Source organism: Macaca mulatta, chromosome 4, assembly GCF_049350105.2.
Source record: "Macaca mulatta isolate MMU2019108-1 chromosome 4, T2T-MMU8v2.0, whole genome shotgun sequence".
In the NCBI taxonomy this organism is placed as follows: Eukaryota; Metazoa; Chordata; class Mammalia; order Primates; family Cercopithecidae; genus Macaca; species Macaca mulatta.
In genome coordinates, this window is record NC_133409.1 from 176,477,000 (window position 1) to 176,504,673 (window position 27,674).

The 27,674-nt window shown below is 46.2% G+C and overlaps 1 protein-coding gene and 1 long non-coding RNA gene across 2 annotated transcripts in view; one reads left to right on the plus strand and one right to left on the minus strand.

Moving 5' to 3' along the window:
* Positions 1-293: 293 nt before the first annotated feature.
* Positions 294-27,674, plus strand: part of LOC114677716 (uncharacterized) — a 46,044-nt gene continuing 18,663 nt past the window's right edge. The window contains exon 1 of the long non-coding RNA XR_013416835.1: positions 294-603. This is a non-coding gene — a long non-coding RNA (uncharacterized LOC114677716). The remainder of the gene's footprint in view (positions 604-27,674) is intronic.
* The window catches only part of LOC144340578 (uncharacterized), a 29,336-nt gene continuing 26,224 nt past the window's right edge, over positions 24,563-27,674 (minus strand). Inside the window, exon 4 of the mRNA XM_078000974.1 lies at positions 24,563-26,828. Within this exon, the coding sequence (XP_077857100.1) occupies positions 26,588-26,828 (241 nt within the window). The 3' untranslated portion in view covers positions 24,563-26,587. The remainder of the gene's footprint in view (positions 26,829-27,674) is intronic.

The window sequence follows — 27,674 nt, forward strand, 5'->3', positions numbered from 1 at the left end:
GGAGAATCTCTGAGAGAGGGGGATCGGATATAAAACAAATTCTGGCCTGCCAGAGAAAAGACTCCTTCAGTGAGCTCTTGAGAGTTGAAGCCAAAGAGGCCAGATGCTGAAGAACTTGGATGCTGTCTTAACGAGTTTCACAGTTAGTCTGCAGGTGATGGAGAGTCATAAAAGAATTTTAAGCAGGGGAATGACATAATCACACTTGCATTTTAAAAATATAGCCCTGGCTGTGATAAGTGGGGAACGGGATAAGGGTTTAGTTATCGTCATGCACACGAAATTACTTCCAAACACAATGCCTTAAAACGACAGCACGTGTGGTTCTGTGTGTGGCCGGTGGAGATCAGGATTTCTGGAGCTGCTTAGCTGAGAGGTTTTGGTTAAGGGTCTCCCAGGAGGTTGCCATGAAGACGCAGGCTGGGGTCACAGGCACTGGAAGGCATGGCTGGAGCAGCAATCAGGCCATTTCCAAGTGGCTCACTCTCATAGCTGCCAAGTTGGTGATTGCTGTTTGTAGATACCCAGTTCCTTCCACATGAACCCTGCCATAGGCTGCTTGAGTATCCCCATGACATGGCAGCTGGCTCAGCCCAGAATAAGGTAAGAATGATCTGAGAAAGTGTGGTGAAAGTGGCAACGTGTTTTGTGATCTGACCTCAGAAATCACATACTGTCATTTCAGCCATGTTCTATTTGCTGGAGGAGAGCTGTTATGTCTAGCTCATGCTCAAAGGTAAAGGAATTAGACTCCACCGTTTGAAAGAAGGTGTGCTACAGAACTTACAGATGCAATTTATGATATTTATTTGTGGAGGGTCCAAAATAAGAGGTCATTTTATGTTTCAGGTGAAAAGGAAAAGGGGTTGTAATCTAACCCTAAAGCAGTGAGAACAGGGCACAGATTTAAAAGCCACTAGGGTGCTGGAATTGATAGGCTTTGGACACTGCTTATAATTAGTCTTAGCTGGGAGGAATCTAGAAGAGGTACAATCTACAGGAGGAAGGGTATGGTCAGGACATGCTTCATGTGAGATGCCTTCGTACAGTGAAGTAGACATTTCAAATAGGCAGTTGTACATACGAATCTGTGGGATTAATCTGGAGGTTGTAAGTGTGAAAGCTATGAATGTAGATGAGATCACCTATGCAAAGGGGGTTGTGGAGAGTGGCCACAGGATTAAAGGGTGGGAGCAGAGTGTGGGAGAGGGCACTTAGGAATCTTTCCAGTCACTGTCGAGGGCTTTTGGGGGTAGGTGATTATGCATGTCCTGTGGTGACTGTCTGCATGACTACATGGTTACCTCAAACAGAACTACTTGCTTGATTGCAGGTTTGATGGCAGTAAATAGTGTGAAGACTTTAACTTCTGTGCCTCAGTTTCATCATCTGAAAAATGGGCATAACAGTAACTACCTTATGGATTAATATAGGATTAAATGAGATAATGGGTATAAATGCTTAGCGAAGCTCATAGCATGAAGTAAGTGCTCAGTAAAAGGTCACTATGAACATTGGCAAATGCCCTCTTGACTAGAATTGAGGACGAGAATGAGAAAGTAATGAGGTAGAGCCATAAAAGCAAATGTGTAGAAAGGAGCTTATTTACTAGGCTGTGAGGACTGCTGAGGGATGTTGAGCTGGGGTCACTTAGAGTCTGCATTCAGAGTCCTGGCAAGAAAGTGGACTGGAGCCCCCAGGGCAGATCAGGGTGCCTTCTTACAGCGTCATGGCGCCATGCCCTGCTTGGATTTTGCCTTGCTTTCTTTCTTTACTGGCACATTCAGGCCAATGCATAGTTTAGGAAACAGACGATGAGGAGTTACCGTTTCCCTCACTGGGTCTGACCAGAGCCACACACAGTGATTAGATCTGGTGCTCTGTTCACTGCAGGAGAACATTCCTCAGAGGGACCTCTTTCTGATTGTTCTGATCATCCCTGCTGGTTGGACAGCAGAGAGGGGCACGTTTTTCTGAAGTTGCTCCAGTCTGGAGTTCTCAATCAGATGAAAAGGAAGCCCCTTGTCAAGAGGCGGGGCTCTGGGCGAGTCATGTCCAGAAAGGCGCACCTAATCAGAGCGGCTTCTTATCTTTGCGCGTAGAGTCGAGCGGCTGATGGGTGTTTCTGTATGCACTCTCCCAAGGTGACCTTTGGCCACGGCAGTCATTGCTGTGGCAGGCTGTGTCAGAGATCACAGGAATGGGTTATGAGGAGGAGCCCCTGTGTCCTGCACTGAGAACCCCGCGGCCATCTTGCCCGCGGAGACTACAAGTCCCAGCATGCACCGCGCAAGACCCCGGCCTCAGCCCCCTTTGCAAGAGAGGCCCGGAGGCTCCCCCTGTCTCCCTCAGAAACGCCCTTTCTTAATTTCTAGCAAGTTGGCAGGTGGCCGCCCAGGCCAGGACTCAAGCAAGTGTTTTGTTTCAGTGCGATGGTGGCGCTCTTTTAATTCCTGGTGGCTTCCTTACACCATGGTGAGGCAGGAAAACGAGATCTCTTGCAGAGCACGGCCTCGTCTCTCATTCATTCAGCCAGAACCAGAACTCTGGCGAGATCCAGGATTTTGTCAGATGGAAGCTGTGGCCGTGAATAAAAAAAGTGAAACCAGATGTTCTTCCCTCCAGTTGCCTCATGTCCGTGCAGGGGCTTGGAGGAGGAGGCTGTAAAAATGTCAAAGCCCTTGATTCCTGAGGCCCAGATTTACGCTCCAAGTAACCTTGCACCGTAAATCCGCCGCCCTCGCTGGAGCATCAGCTTCCGAAGGGGCAGGGCCCAGCTGTGGTGTTGACCAGAGCAGGCGGATGGAGCTGTAGGCACGCGGGTGGGGAACACGTGGGCAGGGAGTCTGGCCGGGAATCGAGATTGCTTTTCAAGAATTTTTACGTGGGCAAGAAATTTTAAAAGATTGGCTCGGAGTTTGGCCTTCTTAGGAGATACGCCAAACTCTATTTTGCATTTTAGCCTGAAAAGGAGCTTGATTTCTCTTTGGAGTGAATAGGCAGATGCAAGAGAACTTGGGAATGGAACTCACATAGGCAAAGTTTTCATTGCAAGTTGAAGTATTCGCAGGAGAAATGAGAAGCTGGCAGAGGCCAGACCCTGTGAGTCTATGGAGGCCGGGATTTATCCTGAGTGCCACAGGAAGATTTTGGATTTAAGTTTTAAAATGGTTATTCTATCTGCTGGGGAGAGAACAGATTACAGGGGTGAAGGTGAGAACAGAAGCAAAAAGCCAATTTAGGAGTATAGAAGTCCAGGCAAGTGATGATGGTGATATGGACAAACAGGAAGTGTAAAAATGGTGGCTCAGAGGTGGGATGAACAGACAGTGGGAAAAATTGAGGCTGCTTTGAGGGGTTCCGGCGTGAGCAGTGGAGTGGATAGGCATGTCACTGAGACAGAGAAGCCTGGAGGAGGAGCAAGTTTGTTGATAAGATTAAGAGTTTAGTTTGGGACATGTTGGGCTGGAAACACTTAGAGACATCCTTGCCGATGTTTTCAACAGACGGTTGGATATATGGATCTGCAGATATAATAAAAGCTCAGGGCTAGGTCATCTAGCCTGACCTAGCCTGGGGAGTCATCTTATAGATGGTAATCAGAAAAGTGCTTGTGCTTGGGCCACAGTTACCCTGTGCTGTTGACACTATCATTGTTGTCACCGTTTGCCTCTCCCTGGCCACCCCACTAATACCACGTGGGCTTCAGGTCATGGATGCAATCACACACATTGCTGTTCCTCCTCTGCCTATGGCTGGCATCTGTTTTTATTTTTCCGGCTGGACCCAAAGGTGACACCACCGCTACCATACGTGGTACAAAAGCTTCCTACCATCCTGACCCTAGACAAGCAGAATTCCTCCCAAGTTCCCCATTTCTGCTTTTTTGTATCATCTGTCTGAAGTTTTCTGCTCTCTTAACATTCTCCCAACTTGTTGACATTTTTACGGTGGGTCTAGCCTTATTATTTAATTATTGTCACTAAACATGAGTGATTTACCTTTTCATTTTATCCATGTTGCTTCAAGTACGGGATTAGTTTTTAGTACATTCTAATGACTAAGTTCCGATAGCTGACTTTACAAAATGCTTCTAGGTGTATGTCTAACCAGCTGATGGTCAGGGCATCCCTGTTCGCACTGGGGACTGGTGGGGACATCACTTGGTGATGCTTATTGAGAGGAAGGCAGGTTGCAGTGGGTCATTCTGTATATACTTATCATGTTTTATGCAATTTCCATTTTACATAGCTATTATGTTTTCTGTTTGTTCTAATTAAATAGTAACAAATGTTCCATTCAGTGGATTCTTCATATAAAATGACTCAAACAGCTTTCCCCTTCCCCAAATAAGGCTGAAAATGGATGCACACTTGTGCCATGGAGTTAAAACCTGCACTTGTGTGTCCAAAGCCTGAACAGATGCACTGGGACAGCTGAGTGTTGCTTTGTTGATTGGGAGGGGGTTGATTGTGGTCTAATGTGGAGCCCTAGCACTGCTGTTTGATCCCAGGACAGGTCCTTTTCTCCCCGTATCAGTGCGCCTCATCCCCCACTTAGTCCCGAAGCTCTTAGGAGACTCATCTGAAGGAACTGACAGAGCCTCCAGCCCCAGCACCTGGCAGGGGTGCCCCCAGCTCTGCCTACTCTCTTAGTGTGTTTAGCCTTTGCAGATACCTAGATTCCTCCTGGACTGGATCTTCAGATTTCAACCCACTTTGGGAGCCTCGTTACTGATAACTGGGATGGCAGTGCAGATCCAGGGGTCAGGAGGGTGTGTGCTGTACAGAAAGTGTGTAGATCAGAAGCCTCACAGTGGGTGTGGAGCACAAGAAGCAAAGAGAACCAGGATGGAGCTCCATCTGGGGGAGAAAGGCCAGGTCAAGGCAGAGGCTGAAATGAGCTTAGAAAAGCTCGTTGGGTTGCGGTGGGAGTGGGGGTGGGGAGAACCAGGCCAGAGAGGGTCATGGAAGCCAGGGGAGAAGAAATTTCCAGGAGGAAGAGTGATGAGTCAGTGCCCCGCAGAGGTTATTAAGACACAATAAAAGTGTCCATTAGACTTGGAAATTCAGCAGTAACCAGTGTGATAATAAGAGCTGGTTAATGGGTGTGTGGTGGAGCCCAACACCAGCCTACAGGAGGTTAGTAAGTAGGACAGTGAAGCTACTTTTAGAAAATTTGGCAAAGAAGAAAGAGGGCAGAAGTTAGAGGGAGTGCCAAGGCTGCTGGAGGAATCTGATGGCTAGTTTCTGTGTGTAAGGTTTTCTGCTGTTTTGCTTGGAGGTAGGGGTTTATAATGGTATCTACTTCAAGAAGGCTTAAGTCTTTAGCGGTGTATCTGGAGGGGGTTATATATGCCAGAAAGGGGCTGGGGGAGTAACAAACCAAGAGAGCTGCCCACCTTTTTTTTTTTTTTTTGGAGACAGAGTCTTGCTCTGTCACCCAGGCTGGAGTGCAGTGGTGCGATCTCGGCTCACTGCAAGTGCCGCCTCCCTGGTTCACATCATTCTCTTGCCTCAGCCTCCCGAGTAGCTGGGACTACAGGCGCCCGCCACCACGCCTGGCTAATATTTTTGTATTTTTAGTAGAGACGGGGTTTCACCGTGTTAGCCAGGATGGTCTCGATCTCCTGACCTCGTGATCCGCCCACCTTGGCCTCCCAAAGTGCTGGGATTACAGGCATGAGCCACCACGCCCGGCCGAAATCTGCCCACTTTTTAACCACCCACTCTTCTGCTTGACAACTCCACCTGTGCCTTTGCAATTCAAACCTAGGGACTCGCCACCTTCAGTGCCCAGTCAAAATCCGCTACAGCCCCAGCAATGAAGCCTTTTGGTGCAATTCGTGCTATCCCTGGGAGAGTATTTTTGTTGTTGTCTTTATTATGGTTTTGGTTTTCCCTGGAGAGAATTGTGATGATACGATGAAGGGCACACCTGGAGAGGGAGAGGGCAAAGAGAGCAGGGAGGGGATGCTAGCAGAGGGAGGAGAATGAGGTCTGCACACCAGTGTCAGGCCAGCAGCAGGCAGGAGCGGGCAGGAGGCAGGGCAGGGGTGAGTTGCAGAGCTCAGGGCATTCAGGACTGGCTAGCTCACCTTTCCCTGTTTAGTAGGAGGCAAGGCTACCTATTGTGCAGGATGACAAGGGAGCCATAGGGCTCCAGGAAAAAATCTGAGTTTGAACTGTTGTGGGGACTGAGAGGGAGCTGAGTGGGGATGGGGGAGGACTGCTTCATCACCATGGCCCCGTCAAGGCTGAGGATGCAGGGTTGGTGTCCCTGGCACAAGTGGTCCAGAGTTTCTTCCATCGGTGCCATCAAGATGGGGGAAGGAAGAAAGTACGTGGGACTTAGGGGAGGGGTCAAGATTGTCAGACAGGTGAGATTATGGGCCGATGAGTCAGAGGATCTGAGGATGATGAGCAACAGTCATCCTTTCTCTAGCCCACCCCCCCACCCCACCCCAGCCTTTTTATTGAAAAGCTTGTTTATTTCACTCCTGTGTTTGATACAGAGAGAGGCCGATGGGAATATTTTTCCTTCTGGTAATCCATGCACTGAAACAAGACCCAGCAGTGAGGAAGGGCCGGGAAAGGAGGCAGGTGGGACTAGTTGGCAGTGGGAGGGGGAAGAACTGTGCTGATAGACCAGAACTAGTGTGCGATTTTTCTTATTAGGCTTTATTTTTAGAGCAGTTTTAGGCTCACAGCAAAACTGAACAGAAAGTACAGAGAGTCCCCATATACCCGCACCCATCCCCAAAACAGTTGCCTCCATCAACATCCTGCACCAGTGTGGTCCATTTGTCACAACTGATGAACTGACATTGGCACATCATTTTCACCCAAAGTCCACAGTTTGTGTTAGCGTTTACTCTTGGTGTTGTACATTCTATGGGTTTAGACAAATGTATTATGCCATGAATCCATCACTATAATATCTTACAGTTTCATTGCCCTAAAAATCCTCTGTGCTCCACCTAGTCATCCTTCCCTCCCCGCTAACTCCTGGCAACCACTGATCTTTTTCCTGTCTCCATAGTTTTGCCTTTTCCAGCATGTCACATAGTTGGACTCATATAGCATGTAGCCTTTTCAGATTGGCTTCCTTTACTTAGCAATATGCATTTAAGTTTCCTCCATGTCTTTTCATGGCTTCCATAGTGCATTTCTTTTTAGTACTAGATGATATTCCACTGTCTTGACGCATGATGATTTATCCATTTACCTATTGAAGGACATCTTCACTGCTTCCAAGTTGTAGCAATTAATAAATACAATTGCTAGAAACATTTGTGTGCAGGGTTTTGTGTGGACATGTTTTTAACCCATTTGAGTAAATACCAAGGAGTACAATTTCTGGAGCGTATTGCAGAAGTAGTTCAGTTTTGTAAGAAACTGCCAAACTGTCTTCCAAACTACTATTTGGCATTCACACAGCAATGAATGGGAGTTCCTGCTGCCCCACATCCTTGCCAACATTTGATGCTATTGGGATTCTAGATTTGGGCCATTCTAATAAGTGTGTAGCAGTATCTCATTGTTTTAATTTGCAATTCTCTAATGACATATGACGTGGAGCATCTTTTCATATGCTTGTTTGCCAGTTGTATGTCTTCTTTCGTGAGGTATCTGTTCAGATCTTTTGCCTATTTTTTAATTGGGTTGTTTCCTTATTGTTGAGTTTTAAGACTTCTTTACATATTTCAAATTACAATCCTTTATCAGATATATCTCTTGCAAATATTTTCTCCAATCTGTGGCTTTTCTTCTCATTTTCTTGACAGTGTCTTTCACAGAGCAGAATTTTTTGATTTTAATAAAATCCAATTTATCAATTACTTCTTTAATCAATTGTTTCTTTGGTGTTGTCTAAAAAGTCATTCCCAAACCCAGCGGTCATCTAGATGCTTTCCTTTGTGACCATCTAGGAGTCTTACAGTTTTAGGTTTTACATTTGCATCTATGATCCATTTTAAGTTAATTTTTGTGAAGGATGTAGGGTCTGTGACTAGATTAATTCTTTTGCATGTGGATGCCCAGTTGTTTCAGCACCATTTATTGAAAAGACTATCCTTTCCCCTTTGTCAAAGATCAGTTGATTGTATTTGGGGGAGGTCTACGTCAGGGTTTTCTGTTTTTCAATGAACAAATAGGTTCATTGACCTACTTGTTCTTTTGCCAGTGTAAGACTGCAAGACTGTCTTGATTATAGTGTTTTTTTGATTTATCAGTTATAGGTAATGTCAATTGGCCTCCTCAGAGTTAATGAAAAGTTAGCTCCCTTATCCTCTCTTATTCATCTTTCCTCATCCCTCTTATACAGCTATATAGTTGCTTTTTTTTTTTTTTTTTTTTTTTTGACAGAGTCTCACTGTGTCACTCAGGCTGGAGTGCAGTGGCATGATCTCGGCTCACTGCAGCCTCCTCCTTCTGGGTTCAAGCAATTCTCCTGCCTCACCCTCCTGAGTAGCTGAGATTACAAGCACCCACCACCATGCCTGGCTAATTTTTGTATTTTTAGTAGAGACAGGGTTTCACCATCTTGGCCAGGCTAGTCTCCAACTCCTGACCTCAGGTGATCCACCCACCTCCGCCTCCCAAAGTGCTGGTATTCCAGGCATGAGCCACTGCGCTTGGCCTATAGTTGCTTTTAATTAAATCAATAATCACTGTTTATAACACCAAAACTATGTCGATACTGTTAACAGCAAATCTGCATGGTTTATTAGGATTACATTTTTTCTTTAGATTCTGCTTCCTTTGAAGTTATCTCTTTGCCACACTTATTAACTTACATGCTATTTTTATATGCATATGTGTAATAGTTTAAAAACACGTCCAAAATTCTTTAATATTCTTTCTTATAAAATGCAGAACCCTATTTTCCTTGCCTTATAAGTGGGCTATACTTAGTGAATTGCTTCTAACAAATAGAATATGGCAGAAATGACGACATGTGACTTCTGAGACTAGGTCATAAAGGGCATTACAGCCTCCCCCACCAACTTTCTCACGGATTGCCTGCTCTGGGAAAAACCAGCTGCCATGTTAGGCCACTTGAGCAGCCCTCTGAACAGGTCCATGTGGCAGGAAGCTGAGGCCTCTTGCCCATAGCCAGCAAGGAACTGAGGCCTTCTGCCAACTGCAACATGAGTCAGCCATGGTGAAGGCTGATTCCACAGTTCTGGTCATGCTTTCAGCTCACTGGAGCCCCAGCTGACATCTTGACAACCTCAGAAGAGATCCTGAGCTGAAACTACCCAGCTAAGCTGCTCCCAGATGTCTGACTTGCAGAAAATGGAAGATAATAAATACCTATCATTTTAAGTCTGAAAGTCTCAGGGTAATTTGTTATACAATACAGTATATTTGATTTCTTTCTGATGATCACTTTGTGACTAGATCTGCCATATTTCTACTCTGTTAAGTCTACGTAATTTTTCCCTGGATGTCTTTCCCTTCTACTCCCATCTGGACTGCACAGTGTAGCTGTCAGCTCTTCCACCCTGCTGACTGGAATCACTGGTTCCTAGGTCCCTTCTCTTCCCTTATTTTCATTTATATTCTTTTCTTTTCCTGAAACCCATCAACTATTAGCTCCTAGAAGGCACATGGAAGTAAATTTTCATCCTTGCATGTCTAAAGATACTTTTGTCTACTTTTATTCTTGATCAATGGTATGGTTGATTGCAGAATTCAAGGTAGAAAAGTGTTTTCTTTTAAAACTTTGAAGACATTCATTTTTTTCTTCTAGCATCCAATGTTGTGCTTGAAGTTCAACACCATTTACATGCTAGTTCGTTTGTATATGACTTAGTAGTCCCCCACATTGGAAATTCTGGGCTCCTTGACTTGTCCCTTGTATTGTGGAATTTTATGATGCTGTGCCTTGGTGTATACGTTTGCTGAAGTAAAGAAAACCCAACTAAAAGTGTTTCATACTGCAAGTCGATTTTTTTGTCTTACATAATAAGTCCAGAAATAAGGTGGCTCTGGGGTTGATTAACTTTGTGGCTGACTTACATCATCGGGGACTCAAGTTTTCAAAAATCTGTCTGTTCCGCCAGAGTACATTGGGTACTTCCCTTCATGGACAAAAAATGGCAGCAGCGTATGTTCCAGATACACAAGTTGGGATTAGCTCTTCCTCTGACTCTTTTGGAAACTGTGAAATATTTCCCAGAATTAATCCCAGTCTTGAGTGAGTTTCCCTTGTGCTCCCATGTCCAAAATTAAGGGATCAGCTCTTCTTAAACTTATCACCAGATAAAGGGAACACAATTAATAGAATTATCTTAGATTAATCAATATTTACTCCATGGAACTGGAGTTAGGGTTGGTCTTTCCTGATAACATGACTTTGCAGTAGAATACGGGGATTTTAAACAAAATCTGAATCCTATTACAAAGAAGAATAAGGCCAAAGCTATGGGAGGACCATCAAAATTGGCTCTTTTAGGGGGTGTGGGTCACTCATTGTGATAGATACTTGTTGAGGTTCCCTATCTGCTGATATCCCTCTTGGTTGCTCTTTGTCCTTGTGGATTTCGGCCATTTTGTTCCTTTATTATAATTTTAATGAGATCTCTGAAGGGAGAGGTGATAAATGTGTGTGTTCAATCTGTCACCACTATTTGAAGCCCCTTAGCCCATGCTTTTCAAACTGTGAGTTGTAATCTATCAGCAAGCTATGCTCAGGATTTTAAAACAACGAAACAGCAGAAAATACCAGATCGTATTGTGTGTACTGCAGAGAGTGAAATTAAATATTGTTTCATAAGACGTTTGTTTCAGTTGAGTATGAGTGTGTGTATGAGTGTCTGTGTCCTGAGTAGAGATGTAAAATGTGTTTCTTGCCATAAGCTGCATTAAAAAACTTCTGGGAAGCATTGCTTCAAATAAATATAAGCATTTTGTGCTCTACCATGCTATCTTACTGTCTCTGGTTTTACAGATATCTGAGGTTAGGAGAACACAGCTAGCATATTAAGTTCCATGCCTGCATAAGGTAGCAGGCAGGTGAGACTAAAAGGCACTGCACATGGAGACTGGCTAAGACCTGCTCCCAATAATCAGGGCTGGTCCACAGAAAGAGCAGAATTCTGCTTTCAGGAGTCTCCTGTCCATTTAGCAAACATCTGTCGAAAGGCTGCATTCCCCAAATGTTAAAGCTGCAGATGAGTTCTTCTCAACTTCTCATCTTCAGATGAGTTCTTCTCATGCCAGGCTCCTGCTGAGTTACATATCATAAACCTGGAGCTTCAAAACACAGTGGGATCATGGTTTGTTTTCACAAATTATTTTAAATCCATCTTGCCCTTTCCAGGCAGATGTATTCTGCAAAGCCTGATGTGTACATTTCCTATGTCTAAAGATTCTCAGGACATGAAAACATCCTTCCGTGGAATCAATATTCTTAGAATCAAAATGCGTCTTGGGAAGCTCTTTCCTCTGTCCGAGTGAGGCTGCTTTCAGCTGCTCCAGTAACCAGCACGAAACCCTGCAACTCAACAATTCCCATGGCCACGGGGTGGCCTGGAGAACTTCTCCTCGGTCTGGCGGCCTTTCAGTCCCCTCTTGCTTTAGGGTTTTGCCTTATCCAATGCCCTTGACTATTTCCATCTTGCCATCTTTGTTACATTGATTTCTATTGCCCATTTAGAAAATTCTTTGTTAATCCCTACCTACTTCCTCCAACATTTTCTCCCTCCTCTCTTTCTAAGTTACCCAATTACTGTCCTAACTGGTTTTTTCCTTCCTTACCATCCTTGTTTTGCTCACTCTTTTTTTTTTTTTTTTCTGCCCTTGAAGCATCCTCTGTGCTTCAACATCCCCCATGCAACCCCATACCCCGTCCCTCTCACGGTTTACAAGCACTGTTGACATCCCTCTTGCCCCTTGCTGTGAAGGCCTAGACCAGGCAGAACATGCCTCACAGACAGTGCACAGCACGGAGGGCAGCCTGTGGGAGGTGACTGATGGGCCAGGCTCTGAATATCAGAGCTGGGCCCTGACAAGAAAGGGCTCCTCTGCCATGTCTTGTCCAAAACTTTCATCATGTTACCCGTAGGAAGTCATGAAGGTCACTCTTTACCAAATTTGCTGGTTAATGAATGTTGAGAGACTAGCATACATTTAGTGGGACAGAATCAAGATCCAAAACGTCTTGGAAGGCATGGAAATAGGCTGATTCTAACAGGAAAATATGCCACTATCTTCACCTGGGGCGGCGGGGGGCGGGGGGGGATATGAATAGCACAGGACCAGGATAAGGGAGCTGTAGCTGAGCAGACAAAAAGACTTAACAGGGTTTTAGTCAAAAGTAGGGTAAAAGAAGCCACCAGCAGATGTGGACCCCACAAAGCTGATTTGAGTTTAGACTTTAGGGAAATACAATGTTTGGAATGAGCAGCTGGTCAGGCACCACACTCAAAAGGAAATGGCCAAACATCCACATTTGTCAAGACCAACCAGGACAGGTCGAAAGAATTAAGCATGGGGCTGGGCGCAGTGGCTCATGCCTGCAATCCTAGCACTTTGGGAGACAAAGCCAGGCAGATCACCTGAGGTCAGAAGTTCGAGACCATCCTGGCCAACATGGCAAAACCCTGTCTCTACCAAAAATACAAAAATTAGCCAGGCATGGTAGTGCACACCTGTAATCCCAGCTACTTGGGAGGGTGAGGCACAAGAATCACTTGAACCCAGGAGGTAGAGTTTGCAATAAGCCAAGATCGCACCATTGCATTCCAGCCTGGGCAACAGAGCAAGACTCCATCTCAAAAAAAAAAAAAAAAAAAAAAAAAAAAGCGAGATGTAGTGGCTTATGCCTGTAATCCCAGCACTTTGGGAGGCCAAGGTGGGCAGATCACAAGGTCAGGAGATCAAGACCATCCTGACTGACACGTTGAAACCCTATCTCTACTAAAAATACAAAAAATTAGGCAGGCATGGTGGCACACACCTATAGTCCCATCTACTCAGGAGGCTGAGGCACAAGAATTACCTGAATCCAGGAAGCAGAGGTTGCAGTGAGCCAAGATTGTGCCACTGCACTCCAGCCTGGGCAACAGAGCAAGACTCTATTTCAGAAAAAAAAAAAAAAAAGAATTAAGCATGGTTAGTGCAGGGAAAAAAGGATGTGATAACAGTATTCAAATAATGAGGAAGAGAAATCAGACATTGGGCTCCAAGGCGGAGGACTAAGGTCACTGGAGTCAAGCTTCATTTTCAACACAGAGATGCACTTCACAGTAGTCAAAGTTGTCCAAGGATGGATGGGCTGCTTCATGAGGAAGTATGTCTTACTTTGAAAAAGTTTGAATACTTGATGCAGTGTTTCCAGAGAGATTCAAACATTGAATATGTTCTTAAACAAGATGGCAATCACAACCATTTATGGTTGATACTAACACTAAAACAATAGGAATAACTAACATTAATTGGGCACTTACTATTGATATGTGGTACTCAATGTCTTCTCTGCATTATCTTATTTAAACCTTTACCACACACTATGGGGCAGTTATACTACTACCATCTTAGGGGTGAGGAAACAGGCTCAGGGAGGTGAAGAATGTGCCCAAAATCACAGCAGTGAAGAATGAAGCCTTTTTGGTGAGTGTGACTAAAAATCTAACAGGTCGAGAGATCTGGGAGTTGTTTATTATGGACATTGGAGGGGTAGAGTGGAATGGCATGGTTTTTTCCAGTATGGCTGCAAACAACAAAGGCAGGTGCTTTTTGCACTTTGTATAGGAATGGTACAGTCGCAAGGCAGACAAGAGGGCCCCAAAGGAATCTAACAGAGCTGTCGACTAGGTGGAATTCGTCAACCAGAAAACATATTGTATGAATATTCATGCAATATAATCTTTGTCCAGCTGAATAGTTTTTTGGGATAATTTATTAGGAAAATTTCATGAAAACTATGTGTCAGTTTGACTTTCGATTTACTGCACCCATGATTTTGTTTCTGATGCCTATAGGATTAGAGAGTGATGACTCACAGTCCCTCATGACTCCCTGGATCAACGGCCAATGTTACTTCTTACTATTTGACAATTTCAACAGAAAGATTGTGAGTTGTTTTATATTTTATCCAGCCTGTACACGGTTGTCAGTGGGAAATTTAGTCCGAATACCTAGCCCAATGCTATTGGAAACTGGAAGCACTATCAAGGAAGTGAAGTTCCCCATTCAGTTACAGGCGCACTCTATGCTAGACTGTGAGTGATATTTCTATGGTTAGCACGCCCCTGGGTTAAAAGCTCAAAAGAGGAAGAAGGAAGAGTTGCAGAAGCAGACCAGATGCTGATGACCAAGTGTACCGAACTGGGCCACTCAGAGGGCCTGCCGAGGTCCTAGCACCTAGTGTGCAGAGGGCAGGATCTGAAAATGAAATGTTTCTGAATGGTGTGCAACGAACAGTAATCACTTCCTAAAGAAACGTCAGGCACGGTGACAGATTGGACAACAGCAGCGAGAAGGGACCCGCTAACAACTCGCCTCCTTGGGTTCCGAGGCCAGGGTGGGGGAGAGGAAATGCAATGAGAAGCAGGGTGGGGAGAAGGCAGTGAGAACCCCACCACCCCAGCTCTGGGCTTGTGAGCAGGTAGTGAGACCTCAGGGCTGGGGTTTGGTCACCTGTTACCTCTGCTAGATGCTTTAATCTGCCCAGGTCCTTGAGGGGCAAAGGTCTTCCAATGAGATGGCGTCATGAATTCAGGGCCGTCCGGAGGAGCTTGCACGGAGAAATGAATAGTAAGATTACGCAAGCCCCCTCCCTCCCTGCCTCTGGTGACCCGGACCGAGGGGAGGCCCACTGTGCTGCCCCAGGCTTTTTCCAGCACGCCAGAGCTCTTCCTTGGGGTGGAACCCCTTGGTGAATCAGGAAGAGATGTGCGGTGGGAAGAAGAGATGGTGCGGTGGGAGGAGGGGCAGAGGCCAATCCTGGATGCCCTAGGGACCCTTTGAAATGCAGAGCGGCCCTGGCAAGGGCCGCCCAAGTGGCGCTCGCGTTGGCCCCAGGGAGGGATGCCACGTTCTTACCTCTCTGGCAAAGCCGGGGTACGAGCTGGGGTTGTGACACACGTGTGTTCAGGGCCAAGCGGCTGGTCCCTGAATTGGGTCACCTCAGAGACGGGCAACGGTGATCTATCCCGATTGCTGGGATCGGATTTCGTCCTTCCTTGTAAAACCCAGCCGTGCCCCAGGCTTCTGCCAGCACCAAGGCGCTCCTTTGTCCTAGCGTTCCAGGAGGCTGAAGAGCTAAGTGACCCAAAGGGCATGGCGCCCAAGCCTCCCGAGCGCGCTCTCTGCGAACCGGCTCTAGGCGCTGGGTCGGGTGCTGGGCCCCGGGGGCTCTAAGGGGACAGCGTGTGTTGGGACCTCCACATATCTTCCTAGCACGCGCAAGGGCTGCAGCCTGACTTTCCCAAGAGCAGTGTCACAGCTTTGGAGTTGGAGGGACTCCCCCCTCCCCCGCCTGTCTTTCTAACTTGTTTTTCTGCTGACGCTGGAGCCACAGTACTTTTGCTTTTTGAAACACCCTGTAATTGGAAGAAAAAAAAAAAAAAAGACCAGACCGAGCCTGCTCAGTGTTATGAGACAGGCACGTGCTGCCCTCTAATGGCTCCTGCCTTGTGGGTTTCCAGGCTCCCCGGGGAACGGGCGCCCCAGGCCTGCCTTCCTGGAGGGTCTGCGGAGAGTTTCCTTCCTCAGGGCAAGCGGGCCCCTTTCCCTGCAGCCTGCTCAAGCGTCGGGGAAAGATGTCCGAAGACAGGCAGCTTTATGTGGCTGGCTGTGAGAGGAAAACGGTCCTACATTCACTCCAGACCAGGAGCGTTTCTTGGAGCCATGTACCCTACAGCTTGGGAAGGAGTTGCTCATCCTTCCTCGCTCTCAGTCCCTCTGTGTCTACAAAGGAAAGCACAGCGCATGGCAAAGGCCTGTCAGCAGGCTGGTGCACGCAAACAGGCTTCCTTTTCCTGCCCGGCTGGCCAGAGGGGATGCGGGGGATGGGGTAAAATGCTGCTGATACGCCCCTCAGACTTTCCACTGGCAGCCTCCGGAACCAACTCAAAAGCTGAACACAAACCTCTTGAAAAAAACATCTGCTGAGTTAATGTTTGCAGAAGCTGAAGAAATTGGTTGGACATAGTCCAGTTCTGTTTAGAGGGGAAACTAGCATTTAATCAAGGAACAAAGTTCATAGGTGTGGGAGGAAAACCTGGGAAACATTCTGTTTTGGTAGCTGGGAAGCTTGTCTCCAGAAGTGAAGGAAAGAAGCTGAAAGAGGAACTTGAATTTTCCTCCAGCGAGCTCAGATCTGGCAAAGGGAGAGCGTGATGCTAGTGTGAGCTCTGTGGCTCGGCGGGAAACAGTGCAGAAGTTAGTGTTCCCAAGTTTAGAACGTTTTATATAGTGAGGGTTCTTGGAAAAAAAGACAGCGCAAAGCAGAGTGCAAAATGGTCCTTCTTGAGCTTTTCCTAAGTTGGGAGTTACTGGTCACAGAGCTTAATGAGGCAGTTCCTGTGGGAGCGGCGGCTCGGGGTGGCAGACCACTGCTAAATTCTGTCCCCGGAAGGCTGATGGAGGCAGAAAGTGGAGAAGGCTGGGTTGAAATCTGACTGAATAAGCCTCATTTTCAGATAAGGGTTAGACGAGAAGTCCTTTTCCTGGCTGGCCACTGCTTGTAGAAATGGAAGTTTCTTTCTTTTTTTTTTTTTTTTCCTTATTTAGATCTTCAGTTACAAAAGGCTGTCATTAGGAAACAAATCTTTCCCCATCCTTTCCCTGCTCAACTTTAGAGGACGAAAGGTTTTGTTTTTCCTTCTCTCTTTTCTGATAATCCTGAGCAAATTCTGAAGAAGTACAATTTTTTCAAAAAAGTATTTTCTCTTTCAACAGAACTGGCCTGAACTTTTGGCCTAGTATCTCTCCATAAGCCTGATGGTGCTCACCCAGCCCCAGATTGTGTGAGCAGCTCTCTAAGGCTATTGGAGCCCTGGGCATGTCCTCTTCAGGCCCTGTGGGAACCCTGGGGCCCTGCTCCCACATTGTAAGGGATTGTCAGGAGAGGATAAAGCTGGCTGTTCGTGCTGGTTTCCTCAAGGGGACAGAGCTGAGTCTGAAATAATATGCGTATTTTCTACCTTGAGGGTTTGTTTTATGGGCACCCCTGCAACCCACAGCTTAAAGATGCCACAGGTGCCTTTGGGAGATGTTTTCCTGGTGTTGTTCAGCAGGGAGCCCCTTTCCCCTAACCAAGCATTTCACACAAAGCCAGTCCCAAGTCTGGAGACATTAGTATTTCCCCAAAGCTGGATTCCTGCCGAGCTGCACACATCTGCTCCCTAGTTGGTTCTATTTGGGTAAAATCAAAAGTAAACAGAGGGCCCTGGGCTTATATGTGATGTTTAAAACAAAAGGATGTAATCAGAGGGCCTCTAAAGAGTTATTTGAATCCCTGACATTCCACGATTTGCTGTTAATGTTCTTCTAACAGTGGCTGGAGGAAGCCAGCAGGATTTGAATGCCATGGTGTCCTGGGGAAAATGGCACCCAGCAGTAGGACTTCAGCTCAGCAGAAGGTAGACCAGGCTTTGAATATACCCTACCCCGTGCAATAGGCAGCACACCAAATCCAGGCAACCTTTGCATCTTGGCTTTACCCCCCACCTCCTTTTTTTTTGAGATCGGGTGTTGCTCTGTCAACCAGGCTGGAGTGCAGTGGCGTGATCACGGCTCAATGCAGCCGGAACTGCCTGAGCTGAAGTGATTCTCCCACCTCAGCCTTCTGCGTAGCTGGGACCATAGGCACATTGCCACACCCAGCTAATTTTAAAAAAATTATTTGTAGAGGCATCTCACTTTGTTGCCCAAACTGGTCTCCAACTTGTGGGCTCAAGCAATCCTCCCACCCTGGCCTCCCAAAGTACTGAGATGACAAGCGTGAGCCACCACACCTGGTCAGCTTTGCCACTTTTATAGGCTCACAGGCAAGTTACTTCTCCAAGCCTCAGTTTCCTCTCTGGTAAAATGAAGATGTTGTGAGCATTAGATTGTTTGGATGCAGGGCTTATTCTATTGTACAGAAGTCAGTATTATTATTTTTAAGGCTTGAGCAGATGGGAATGACATGCAGAGCTGGTTTTGGTGAGCTCTGTGCTGCATTTGGACCGTGGGCAGGTGCGGGAAGGGATATAGGATCCAAGTAGAAAGAAAAGCTTTACAAAGAATGACCATGATTCAGAGAGGACAGACCTGGGGCTCCTTGTGGAGAAACTGGTTCAGATCACAACCTGAGCCTTGAGAGCAGCCTGGCAGGCAGGAGTCAGAGAAAGCTGGAGAAACACAGGGAGGAGAAACCTGAGAGGCCAACTCCGCATGGGGAATCCAGCAGGGAAGAGAATAAGACAGGACCTGCAGGAGAAGTTTTGGCAAAGAGTGGAAAAGGGGAGCCGAGGGGGCCCCAAACTGGGAACCAGTCCAAAGACACCAGTCTGCCAGGCTGAGAGGGGAACTTGGAGCAACAGTTTCTTAAGCACTTGATTAATGAGTAAGCTGCTGGCTGGTTCAGGTAAGGGTGCACCTGTGATTTACCTAATCCCGACAAAGCTCACACAGTGAGATCTCCACGCACTCAAGTTGTTTTGTACTCGAAGTGCTTGACTGAGCTTGGACTGTGCTGAGCAGCCTTGTGGGAGGGACTCCTAAGAGAAAGCTTTTTAAAAACAAAAATGGACTCTTTTGGGGGTAGTTGTTCTTGCTCATTAACCAGAGTGGCAATAAAAACAAAAATCAGAGTTGCTTTTAAACTTGGGAGCTCCAGAAGCTATTATGGGACAAAATGTGAGCAAAAGTTAATAGGATAGCATATCATTCTAGAATTTAGATTCTCTTTCATCCTTGTGGCCTTTCTTATATAGGTAGGTTTTAATTTTTGTTCCTATAAACTAAAAAACTTTTAATTAAACCATAACATGCATTGAGAAAACTGGCAAAATTCTAAATATTTGGTTTGATAAAAGTTCAAAAACTAAAAAGGCTTACGTAACCAGCACTCCCATTAAACTATAGAACACGACCAGCTCCCAGGTTCCATAGCTTAGTTTGCCTGTATTTCCTCCCTTTGGTTAAAAAAAAAAAATTAATTGTGGTAAAATACACACAACATAAAATTTACCATCTTAACCATTTCAAAGTATACAGTTCAGTGACATTAAGCATGTTCACATTGTTGTGCAACCCTCAACACCGTCCATCTCCAGAACTCTTTATTTTGCAAAACTGAAACTCCATACACCTTAAACAACTCCCCATTTCCCCTGCTCCCAGCCTTTGGCAACCATTGTTCTACCTTCTGTCCCTATGGATAGTACTCCTCTAGGAGTACTTCAATGCAAGTGGAATAATAAAGCATTCGTGCTTGTGTGTCTGGCTTATTTCGCTGAGCTTGATGTTCACAAGGTTTATCCATGCTGCAGCGTGTATCAGAATCTCCTTCCTTTTTAAGGCTGAATATATTTCATTGTGTGGATACACCACATTTTGTTTACTCATTCATCTGTTGATGGACGCTTGAGTTGCCTCCGTCCTTCAGCTGTTGTACATAATGCTGTTTTGCACACGGGTGTATAAAGATGTCTTTGACGCCCTGCTTTACATTCTTTTGGGAATATACCCAGAAGTGGAATTGCTGGATTATATGACAATTCCATTTTTAATTTTTTTTTTTTTTTTTTTTTTTTTTGAGACGGAGTCTCGCTTTGTCGCCCAGGCTGGAGTGCAGTGGCCGGATCTCAGCTCACTGCAAGCTCCGCCTCCCGGGTTTAACGCCATTCTCCTGCCTCAGCCTCCCGAGTAGCTGGGACTACAGGCGCCCACCACCTCGCCCGGCTAGTTTTTTGTATTTTTTTAGTAGAGACGGGGTTTCACCATATTAGCCAGGATGGTCTCGATCTCCTGACCTCGTGATCCGCCCGTCTCGGCCTCCCAAAGTGCTGGGATTACAGGCTTGAGCCACCGCGCCCGGCCCCATTTTTAATTTTTTGAAGAACTGCCATACTGATTATTCACAGCTGGTGTTGTTGGTTTTTAACTTTATATTCATGGAATCATTGAATCTGTACTCTTGTGTCGGGATTTTTTGGTTCAACTTCGTGTTTGTGAAACTCAACTTTTGTTGCTGTCATTTTCAACAAGCATCTAGTGTTCTAAGGAGTTACAATTACTTGATTTTTGTTTGTGTGTGTGTTTTATATTCTCTCATGTCTTATAAGTCATGCTTTTTTTTTTTTATAGGTAGATCCTTCCAGTTCTACCATTAGCTGTGCAGCATGTGGTAAGCTTATTGAGTAGAGTAGAACATTTCTTCTTTAAAGTTCAACAGAAACCTTTGCCAAACACATTTTCTAGAAGTTATATTAGGTCTTGTGATTCTCATCTCCTGTGGGGACATCAAGTCCCAGCTCTTTGTTTCTGGTGCTCTAATAAACTTCACACTCTACGTGACGATTCCTGCAGAGTCCCCCAGTTGGGCCTACTAGTATGTCCAGGATGCTTTCTAACTTTAGGGCTCCTTTTATAATTTTATGATAGAGTACTTTGATCAGCCCTTTAGTTATCCTGGCTGAGAAGCACTCCATCTGTTAAGATAACCCTACATTTCACACCTCCTCTAAACCGGCTTTCCCAATGAACTCCTCTATCCAGAACCACCTGGTTGAAAACAGTGCAGTTGGAATTACCTCTTTGCAGAACCCCTGAAGCTCCTGTGGGTTTCTCTGAATACTTTGTTTTTTAAAAGAAAACAGAAACATTTTTGTAGATTGTTGAGAGAGAAACATTTCTTGTAAATCAGAATATCTAGTTTAGTAATGTGTTAATATCACCTCTTTAACAAGGTCTTGTTGAAATGTTCCAGCAAGGTCCAGCTATGCTCCAGGTAGTCAGAGAAGTGTGCCCTAACTTGGTTGTGGGGAACAGAGCATTTCTTCTGAGGAAGGAGTTTCTAGGACTAGAATTGAGGGCCTGGGGATCTCCCTAAGTCATCAACTTACGGTGAAGCAGAGCAGACAGATACCTTTCCATGCTTTTCAGTGATTTCAGGGTGGAGCATGGAATAGGAGCTGCTCATGATATGTTTAGATGGAGTCAGGGGTCCTGGGTTTGAGTCCCTCCTCTGACTCTTAACAGAACTGTAATCCTGAGCAGGTCATTTGACCTTGCAGAGTCCTGGTTTCTCCATTGGCGGAAAAAAGCATCGTTTATAGAGATCTTAAGTTGTCTTTTGTCTGTTGTCTTTTTTTATGCCTCCATTCCCAGAAAGCCTCCCGGCCTTCGAGCTCCTCATCTTGCTAGGAGGTTTGTGCTGTAGGTGTTAAGGAGATTTTCCCTCATGGATTTTATTTTGAAAGCTTAAAGTCATTCAGGAGATCACGCTAGCTCGTGCCTAAGGATGGAGTGTATGTGAGGACAAGACCATTGAGGCTGGTGCATGAGGTTTGGTTTTCTTTTCAAGGAGAGTTAGCTGCCCAGCAGAGATGAGACAGGTTGCTTTCCCAAGGCTAGGGGAGAGTCGGTGGGTTGAAAATTCAGGGGGGGTCACTAGGAACTTGAGTCCTGCATTGTCACAGTCACAGCTCCCAGAGGTGGCCAAACCTGGCAAGGGGTGGTGCATCCTGTGAGCAGCACACAGAGCTCTTTGCGGTACCAGGTGGGCCAAGACAATGATCTAGTAAGGATGACCAGGGAGGAAAACCAGAGAAGCCACCATGCATGTTCTCCTTTGCTCACAACCCTAGACTTTTGCCTCTGGAACAACTAACTGCAGGAGCTGGGATGAGACGGGACAGTGGAGAAAGGGCTGAGATTGAATTTCTGACCACTCTCATGGCATCTGGGCTTAGAATTCATTTAATTTGATCAAAATGAAGAAATGGGCCAGGCACAGTGGGCCAGTGGCCCACTGGCAATAATCCCAGCACTTTGGAAGGCCAAGGTGGGCAGATCGGCTGAAGTCAGGAGATCGAGACCAGCCTGGCCAACATGGTGAAACCCCATCTCTACTCAAAATACAAAAATTAGCCAGGCATGGTGGCGGGTGCCTGTAATCCCAGCTACTGGGGAGGCTGAGGCAGGAGAATCACTTGAACCCGGGAGGTGTAGGTTGCAGTGAGCCAAGATCATGCCATTGCACTCCAGCCAGGTCAACAAGAGCAAAACTCCATCAAAAAAGAAGAAGAAGGAGAAGGAGAAGGAGAAGGAGAAGAAGGAGGAGAAATAAACGTTTCTGGAGCAAAATTTCTACTGGTCACATATAAAATGGAGACATCTTAGTTCACAGCTGCATGACCGTTGTAGGAATGAAGAAAGGTGATGTGTGTGGAAAGACAGTAAATCATGAAGCACTCCACCAGTTCCCATGAGGAGCTGGCTCTCCTGGCTACAGAGAAGTGCAGGTCCCAGGCTCTCTTACTTATGGGTAGCTGGGAGTGGAAAGTTTCCACAGTTAGGCTGGCTTCCCCAGGCCTCTGCATGGGGTTTTCCAGGGCCTGTTGCATCCATGGGCTTGCCAGAACAGGATGTTGACAGTTAGGGCTGCTTCCTCTGTGGGATGGAGAAGGGTGTTGCCTCTAAACGCTGATGCTGCAGGTTTTGCTTAGTTTAGTATGGAAGAGAGATAGTTTCAAACACACCTTGGAAATTTTCTGATGGGATTCTGTGTCCACACTCTGTTACGCCTCAGCTACCTGCAGATAGTGCTGGAAAATGATTTATTATTCCTGCAGTAGTAACTCATTCACAGAGAATTGGGACTACCTGAGCAGGGAGGACCTTAGCCTGAATGGGAAGGACCTTAGCCTGAATGGGGAGGACCTTAACCTGAATGGGGAGGATCTTAGCCTGAGTCTAGTCCCACGCTGGCCAGTAGAAATCTAATGTGGCCACAATGGGACCATATGTGTTATTTCAATTGTTTTAAGTGGCCACATTATAAAAAGTAAAAAAAAGAGATGAGATGAAATAAATTCTTATGATATATTTTAATCTACTTGATGTATAAAAATAGTATCATTATAACAAATAATAGATATAAAATATAAATAATATAAAATATAATATATTAATATTCATGGGTTACTTTATATTCTTTTTTGTTCTTTATTTAATGTTTGAAATCCAGTGTACATTTATACTTAAAGCACATCTCAATTTGGACTAGTCACATGGTTAGTGACTACATGTGGCTTCTGGATTACACATCACAGGTCTACACCAGGGGCTGGATGCTCCATTTTGGGGACATGTAGCAATGTCTGCAGGCATTTTTGATTCTCACAACTGTAGGAGAGTAGAGGCCACAGATGTTGCTAAACATCCTACAAATGCACAGGACAATCCCCGCAACAAAGAATCTTCTGTCTCAAGATATCAGTAGTTCCAAGTTTGAGAAATCCTGATCTAGACTAAGGTCTGCCCCTACCCCTTGCGCTTTTGTATTTCCCCACGGTGATGGGAATGAGGCACAAGAGCCTATTGGTAGCAGGTCCGGTGTTGGCACTCAGGTGTCCTGAGTGGGGCCCCGGGGCAGCTCTGCTTGCCCACACCTCCTCTAGGCTTGTGGCTGTAGCAGGTGTTCTCAATCCTTCCTCCAGCAAAGCTCAGCAGAGGAACATAAGTGACAGGACCCAAGCCACAAGCAAGAAACCACACCCCCCACAAAGTTCCTTAGCACAGAAGTTCCTTTTGTGTTACATGAAAATTTAGGGAAAATTCACCCACTTGTCAGAACCTGAAGACTGGCCCGAGAGACAAAGGAAACGCTGAACCCAGCAAGAATTCCACGGCTGACACTGGGCCAGCTCTGAAGGGGGACCTTCGAAGCATGGAGGTCAGAAGAGGAGCATCTTCCGATGAGATTGGGTTTCTTACCCAACAACAAGAGGACCAGGAACAGTTTTTTAAATTTAAATTTAAATTTTAATATTTTTTTGAGAGGAAGTTTTGCTCTGTCTCCCAGGCTGGAGTGCAGTGGCGCGATCTTGGCTCACTGCAACCTCTGCCTCCTGGGTTCAAGTGTTTCTCCCGCCTCAGCCTCCCAAGTAGCTGCGATTACAGATGCCTGCCGCCACCATGCCCAGCTAATTTTTTGTATTTTAGTAGAGATGGGGTTTCATCATGTTGGTCAGGCTGGTCTCAAACTCCTGACCTCATATGATCTGCCCTCCTTGGCCTCCCAAAGTGCTGGGATTACAGGCGTGAGTCACTGCACCCGGCAGAAACAGTTTTCTGAATGTCCATTTGAATGTTTATTCTCATCAGTCAATGAAAAGCACGTTGCCGTGACTAGAAGTCACAGCTTAGAATACAGTGACCGACCGTGTTTCCTTGGCTCCTGAGGAGCCCTTTTCCTCCAGAGTAGGTATGTAGATTTGGAACTTGAAATTTTTGTAGAAACTCGCAGAATGAGTGATTGAATGAATGAATGAATCTTACAGAACAGATATAAACTAGTCTTTTTTCTTCGCTTCAGTGTTAAATCACGAGGTTAGTTTTTAAAGTTCTATTTTAAAATCTTTATTGATATGTAACAGTTGTACATATTTTGGAGGTATATATGGTATTTTGATGCCTCTATACAATATGCAATGATCAAAGCAGCGTAATTGGGATATCCATCATCTCAAACATTTATTTTTCCTTTGTGTTGAGAACATTGCAATTCTTCTCTTCTAGCTACCTTGAAATATACAGTAAATTGTATAAATCACCTCGTTATTTCACAGTTGCCCTTCCCTGACCCTTGGCCTGCCTCTTTGCTGCTCTCGCCTCCAGCCCCCTTCTGCATTCTTGCATTTGTTTGTGGACGGCTTGACTCCAGGATGGAAGTGCCGCACTCTGATAGCTCCCTGGAAGCCTTCCACCCCCGCCATGGGCCTGGTCTTGGGGGTCCCTAGAATACATTTGTTTTCTCTGTGTCTTGCGCCCCAGGGGAATTTTAGACCTCACTTCTGGAATCTATGACCTTTGGGATCTCCTGGAGCCTGTCCACTCACCATGGAGAGAGAGGTCCTTTGCACATTTCTGAAGGACCCGGAAGCCTTCAGCCCATCCCAAACAGACTCCATACTCGTGGCATAAAGTGGTTATGCTTGCTGGTTGGCAAAGCATGGACCACCGCATAGTCACTCCATGTGTGTTTTATCTGGGACTACTGCTCAGTTTTGCCCCCCTTAGGCGTTTCACCGCTCATTCACTCAACAGAGGTTGAGTAAGCAGAATTCAAACTACCTGCATTCATTTTGTCATCAGCATGTGTTAAGGACAGAGTTGCGGCTGTTGGAGAATGAGGTTCAGGAGAAGTCCTCTGGCTCTAATGCATGGCTCCTACCCTAGCCCTGTCTGTGTCATCATGGGCCGACTGCTGGAATCCTGGCCTCTAAAGATGAACAGATGTCAAAGGCCAAGTGACGCCTGGGAATTCCCAGTCCTCTGACCCATGGGTGCAGCCTGGCCTTCCTTCCTCCATGGTCCCTATTTTTTTCAGGCTATCGGCAAGAGACTGAGAGTTCTCTGACTCCACTGGGTGTGCTGGGTGCTGTCTCACTGAGATCCAGAACAACAGTCCTGACTCTTAGAAGTGGAAATAAAGTGGCTTAAAGCTGAAAATGAGAGCCTTGTTCTGCAAAAGAGGAAGAGTGCCTTCCGTGTTACTTGGAGCCGCTTAATCCACTTAATGCCTTTCAGCTTGGTCACACGGAGGGACTAGCCACAAGGTCATGGCTACAGTGCCAGCCCCCGGTCCCAGGCAGCTGCCCAGTGTGCTCATGCAGTTAGAATGTTCACAGAGTAGGACACTGGGCCAAGCACATGGATTACTCTGTCCACCGACCAAGCGCAGATTAAGCCCTTTGTAGACACTGAGAGCTGTGCTTCTGAGGGAATTAAAGGATAGCTTTTGAAAACTATTTTTCTTTCCTCTTTCTCATCTCCTCATTATTTTATGTACTTGAAACAGTATACACAATGTCCTTTTTAAATGAGGTGAAGCCCAGAATCTAGGGATCTATTTTGAAGTGCAGTGGGGTTTGCCAGATCACTCATGAGGCCTCTGCTTAATCTTGCCAGTCTCCTGGCTCTTATTAGCTAGAACATAGGCCTGCGTGTGGAAGGGACCCCCAGCATCTTTGCAGCAGCTGGGGAGGGCCGTGAAGTGAGAGGCAGATGGAGCTTCCCTGCTGCTGTGCAGCTGTTTGCTCACCACTTCCCCTTGCAGGCAGCTCCCTGCGGCTGGACTAGGGATGTGCTGCTACACAACATGGCCTTGTGCTGCGGACGGATGCTAGGAGCCACCTGGCCTGTAATGCAAGTGCTACGATTAACAGGAGCAAGTGTTTCACTTTGCATTCAGGCCCCAGGTTTTTTTGTTTTGTTTTTGAGACGGCGTCAGGCTGGAGTGCAGTGGTGCAATCACGGCTCACTGTAGCCCCGGCCTCCTGGACTCAAGTGACCCTCCCACCTTAGCCTCCTGAGTAACTGAGACTACAGCCACCATACCCAGCTAATTAATTTTAGTTTTAATTTTTAGTAGAGACGGGGTCTTGCTGTGTTGGCCAGGCTGGCAGGCCCCAGTTTTGCAGTTGTATTTGCTGACCTGGCACATCGCTTCTGCTGAATCTTAATGAAAACATTCTTGGACAGGGATGAGTCACAGATGCTTTCATGAAACCCATTTCAGAGCACTGTTGGCCCAGGTCCTCCGTGGATGCAGCACTCTTCCCATGGGTGCACGATGGCCATTTACTCCTGGAAAAGGACCTGAGGAAGTAAATGTAGGAGGAATGTCACATCTCGCTTTTTCTGCTCCATCTCTGGCTCTGCTGCTTTTGTTCTTATTTTAAGAGACAATACCACATTCTGCTGAGGGGGTTCCTTGGGGAGTTAGGGGGAGGATATGAGGATACTGGCACAAGGAAAACCTGCTCTAACTGCAATTAGTTTTTCTAGACTCTTTTCTATTGTGGATTAAAACGTTGGAAATGCAGAAACTCTTGGGAAGACAGGCCATGTGCTTTCACGGTACACAAATGGATCTTAAAACCATCCACCCCCCAGCTCATCTGTGTTGGAGAACCGTGAAGCCAAACAGCACTAGAAAAAGCGTCCTATGCAGCCACTCCCCCTGATGCTGCAACTGCCAGCGACCCCTCTTTGGAAGGGCGGCTGCTGAGCGCTGGCACTTGCTGAAGTTACTGAGAGCCATTACAGTTTGCTTTTGCACGCCTCGTAGCACCTCCCAAAAAGAAAGTACTCAGGCACTGCGTTTGGCCTCTCCTCCTTCCCTGGCCACTTCCAGGCCTCTGCTGTGCGTGTTCTCTTACTTCCCTCTACAACTGGGCTGGCGCTGGTTTGGGCAGCACAGGAAGTGTGTGGCACCCAGATGCGTAAGCACCAGACGGAAAGAGGAGGCTGGATGGCGGAGGTGTCCCTTTGCCATCCTGCCCTGCTGCCTTTGTCTCCCTGGCCTCTCTTCTGGGCACTTAGCACATTCTCCAACAGATATCCACACACAGGGCTAAGTTCCTCAGGGCACAGACTGGTAGGGCAGGTGCAGTAAGGCTGAAGTCCTGGACATAGCAGCCTCCCCGAGGCTCTCCCCAGCTC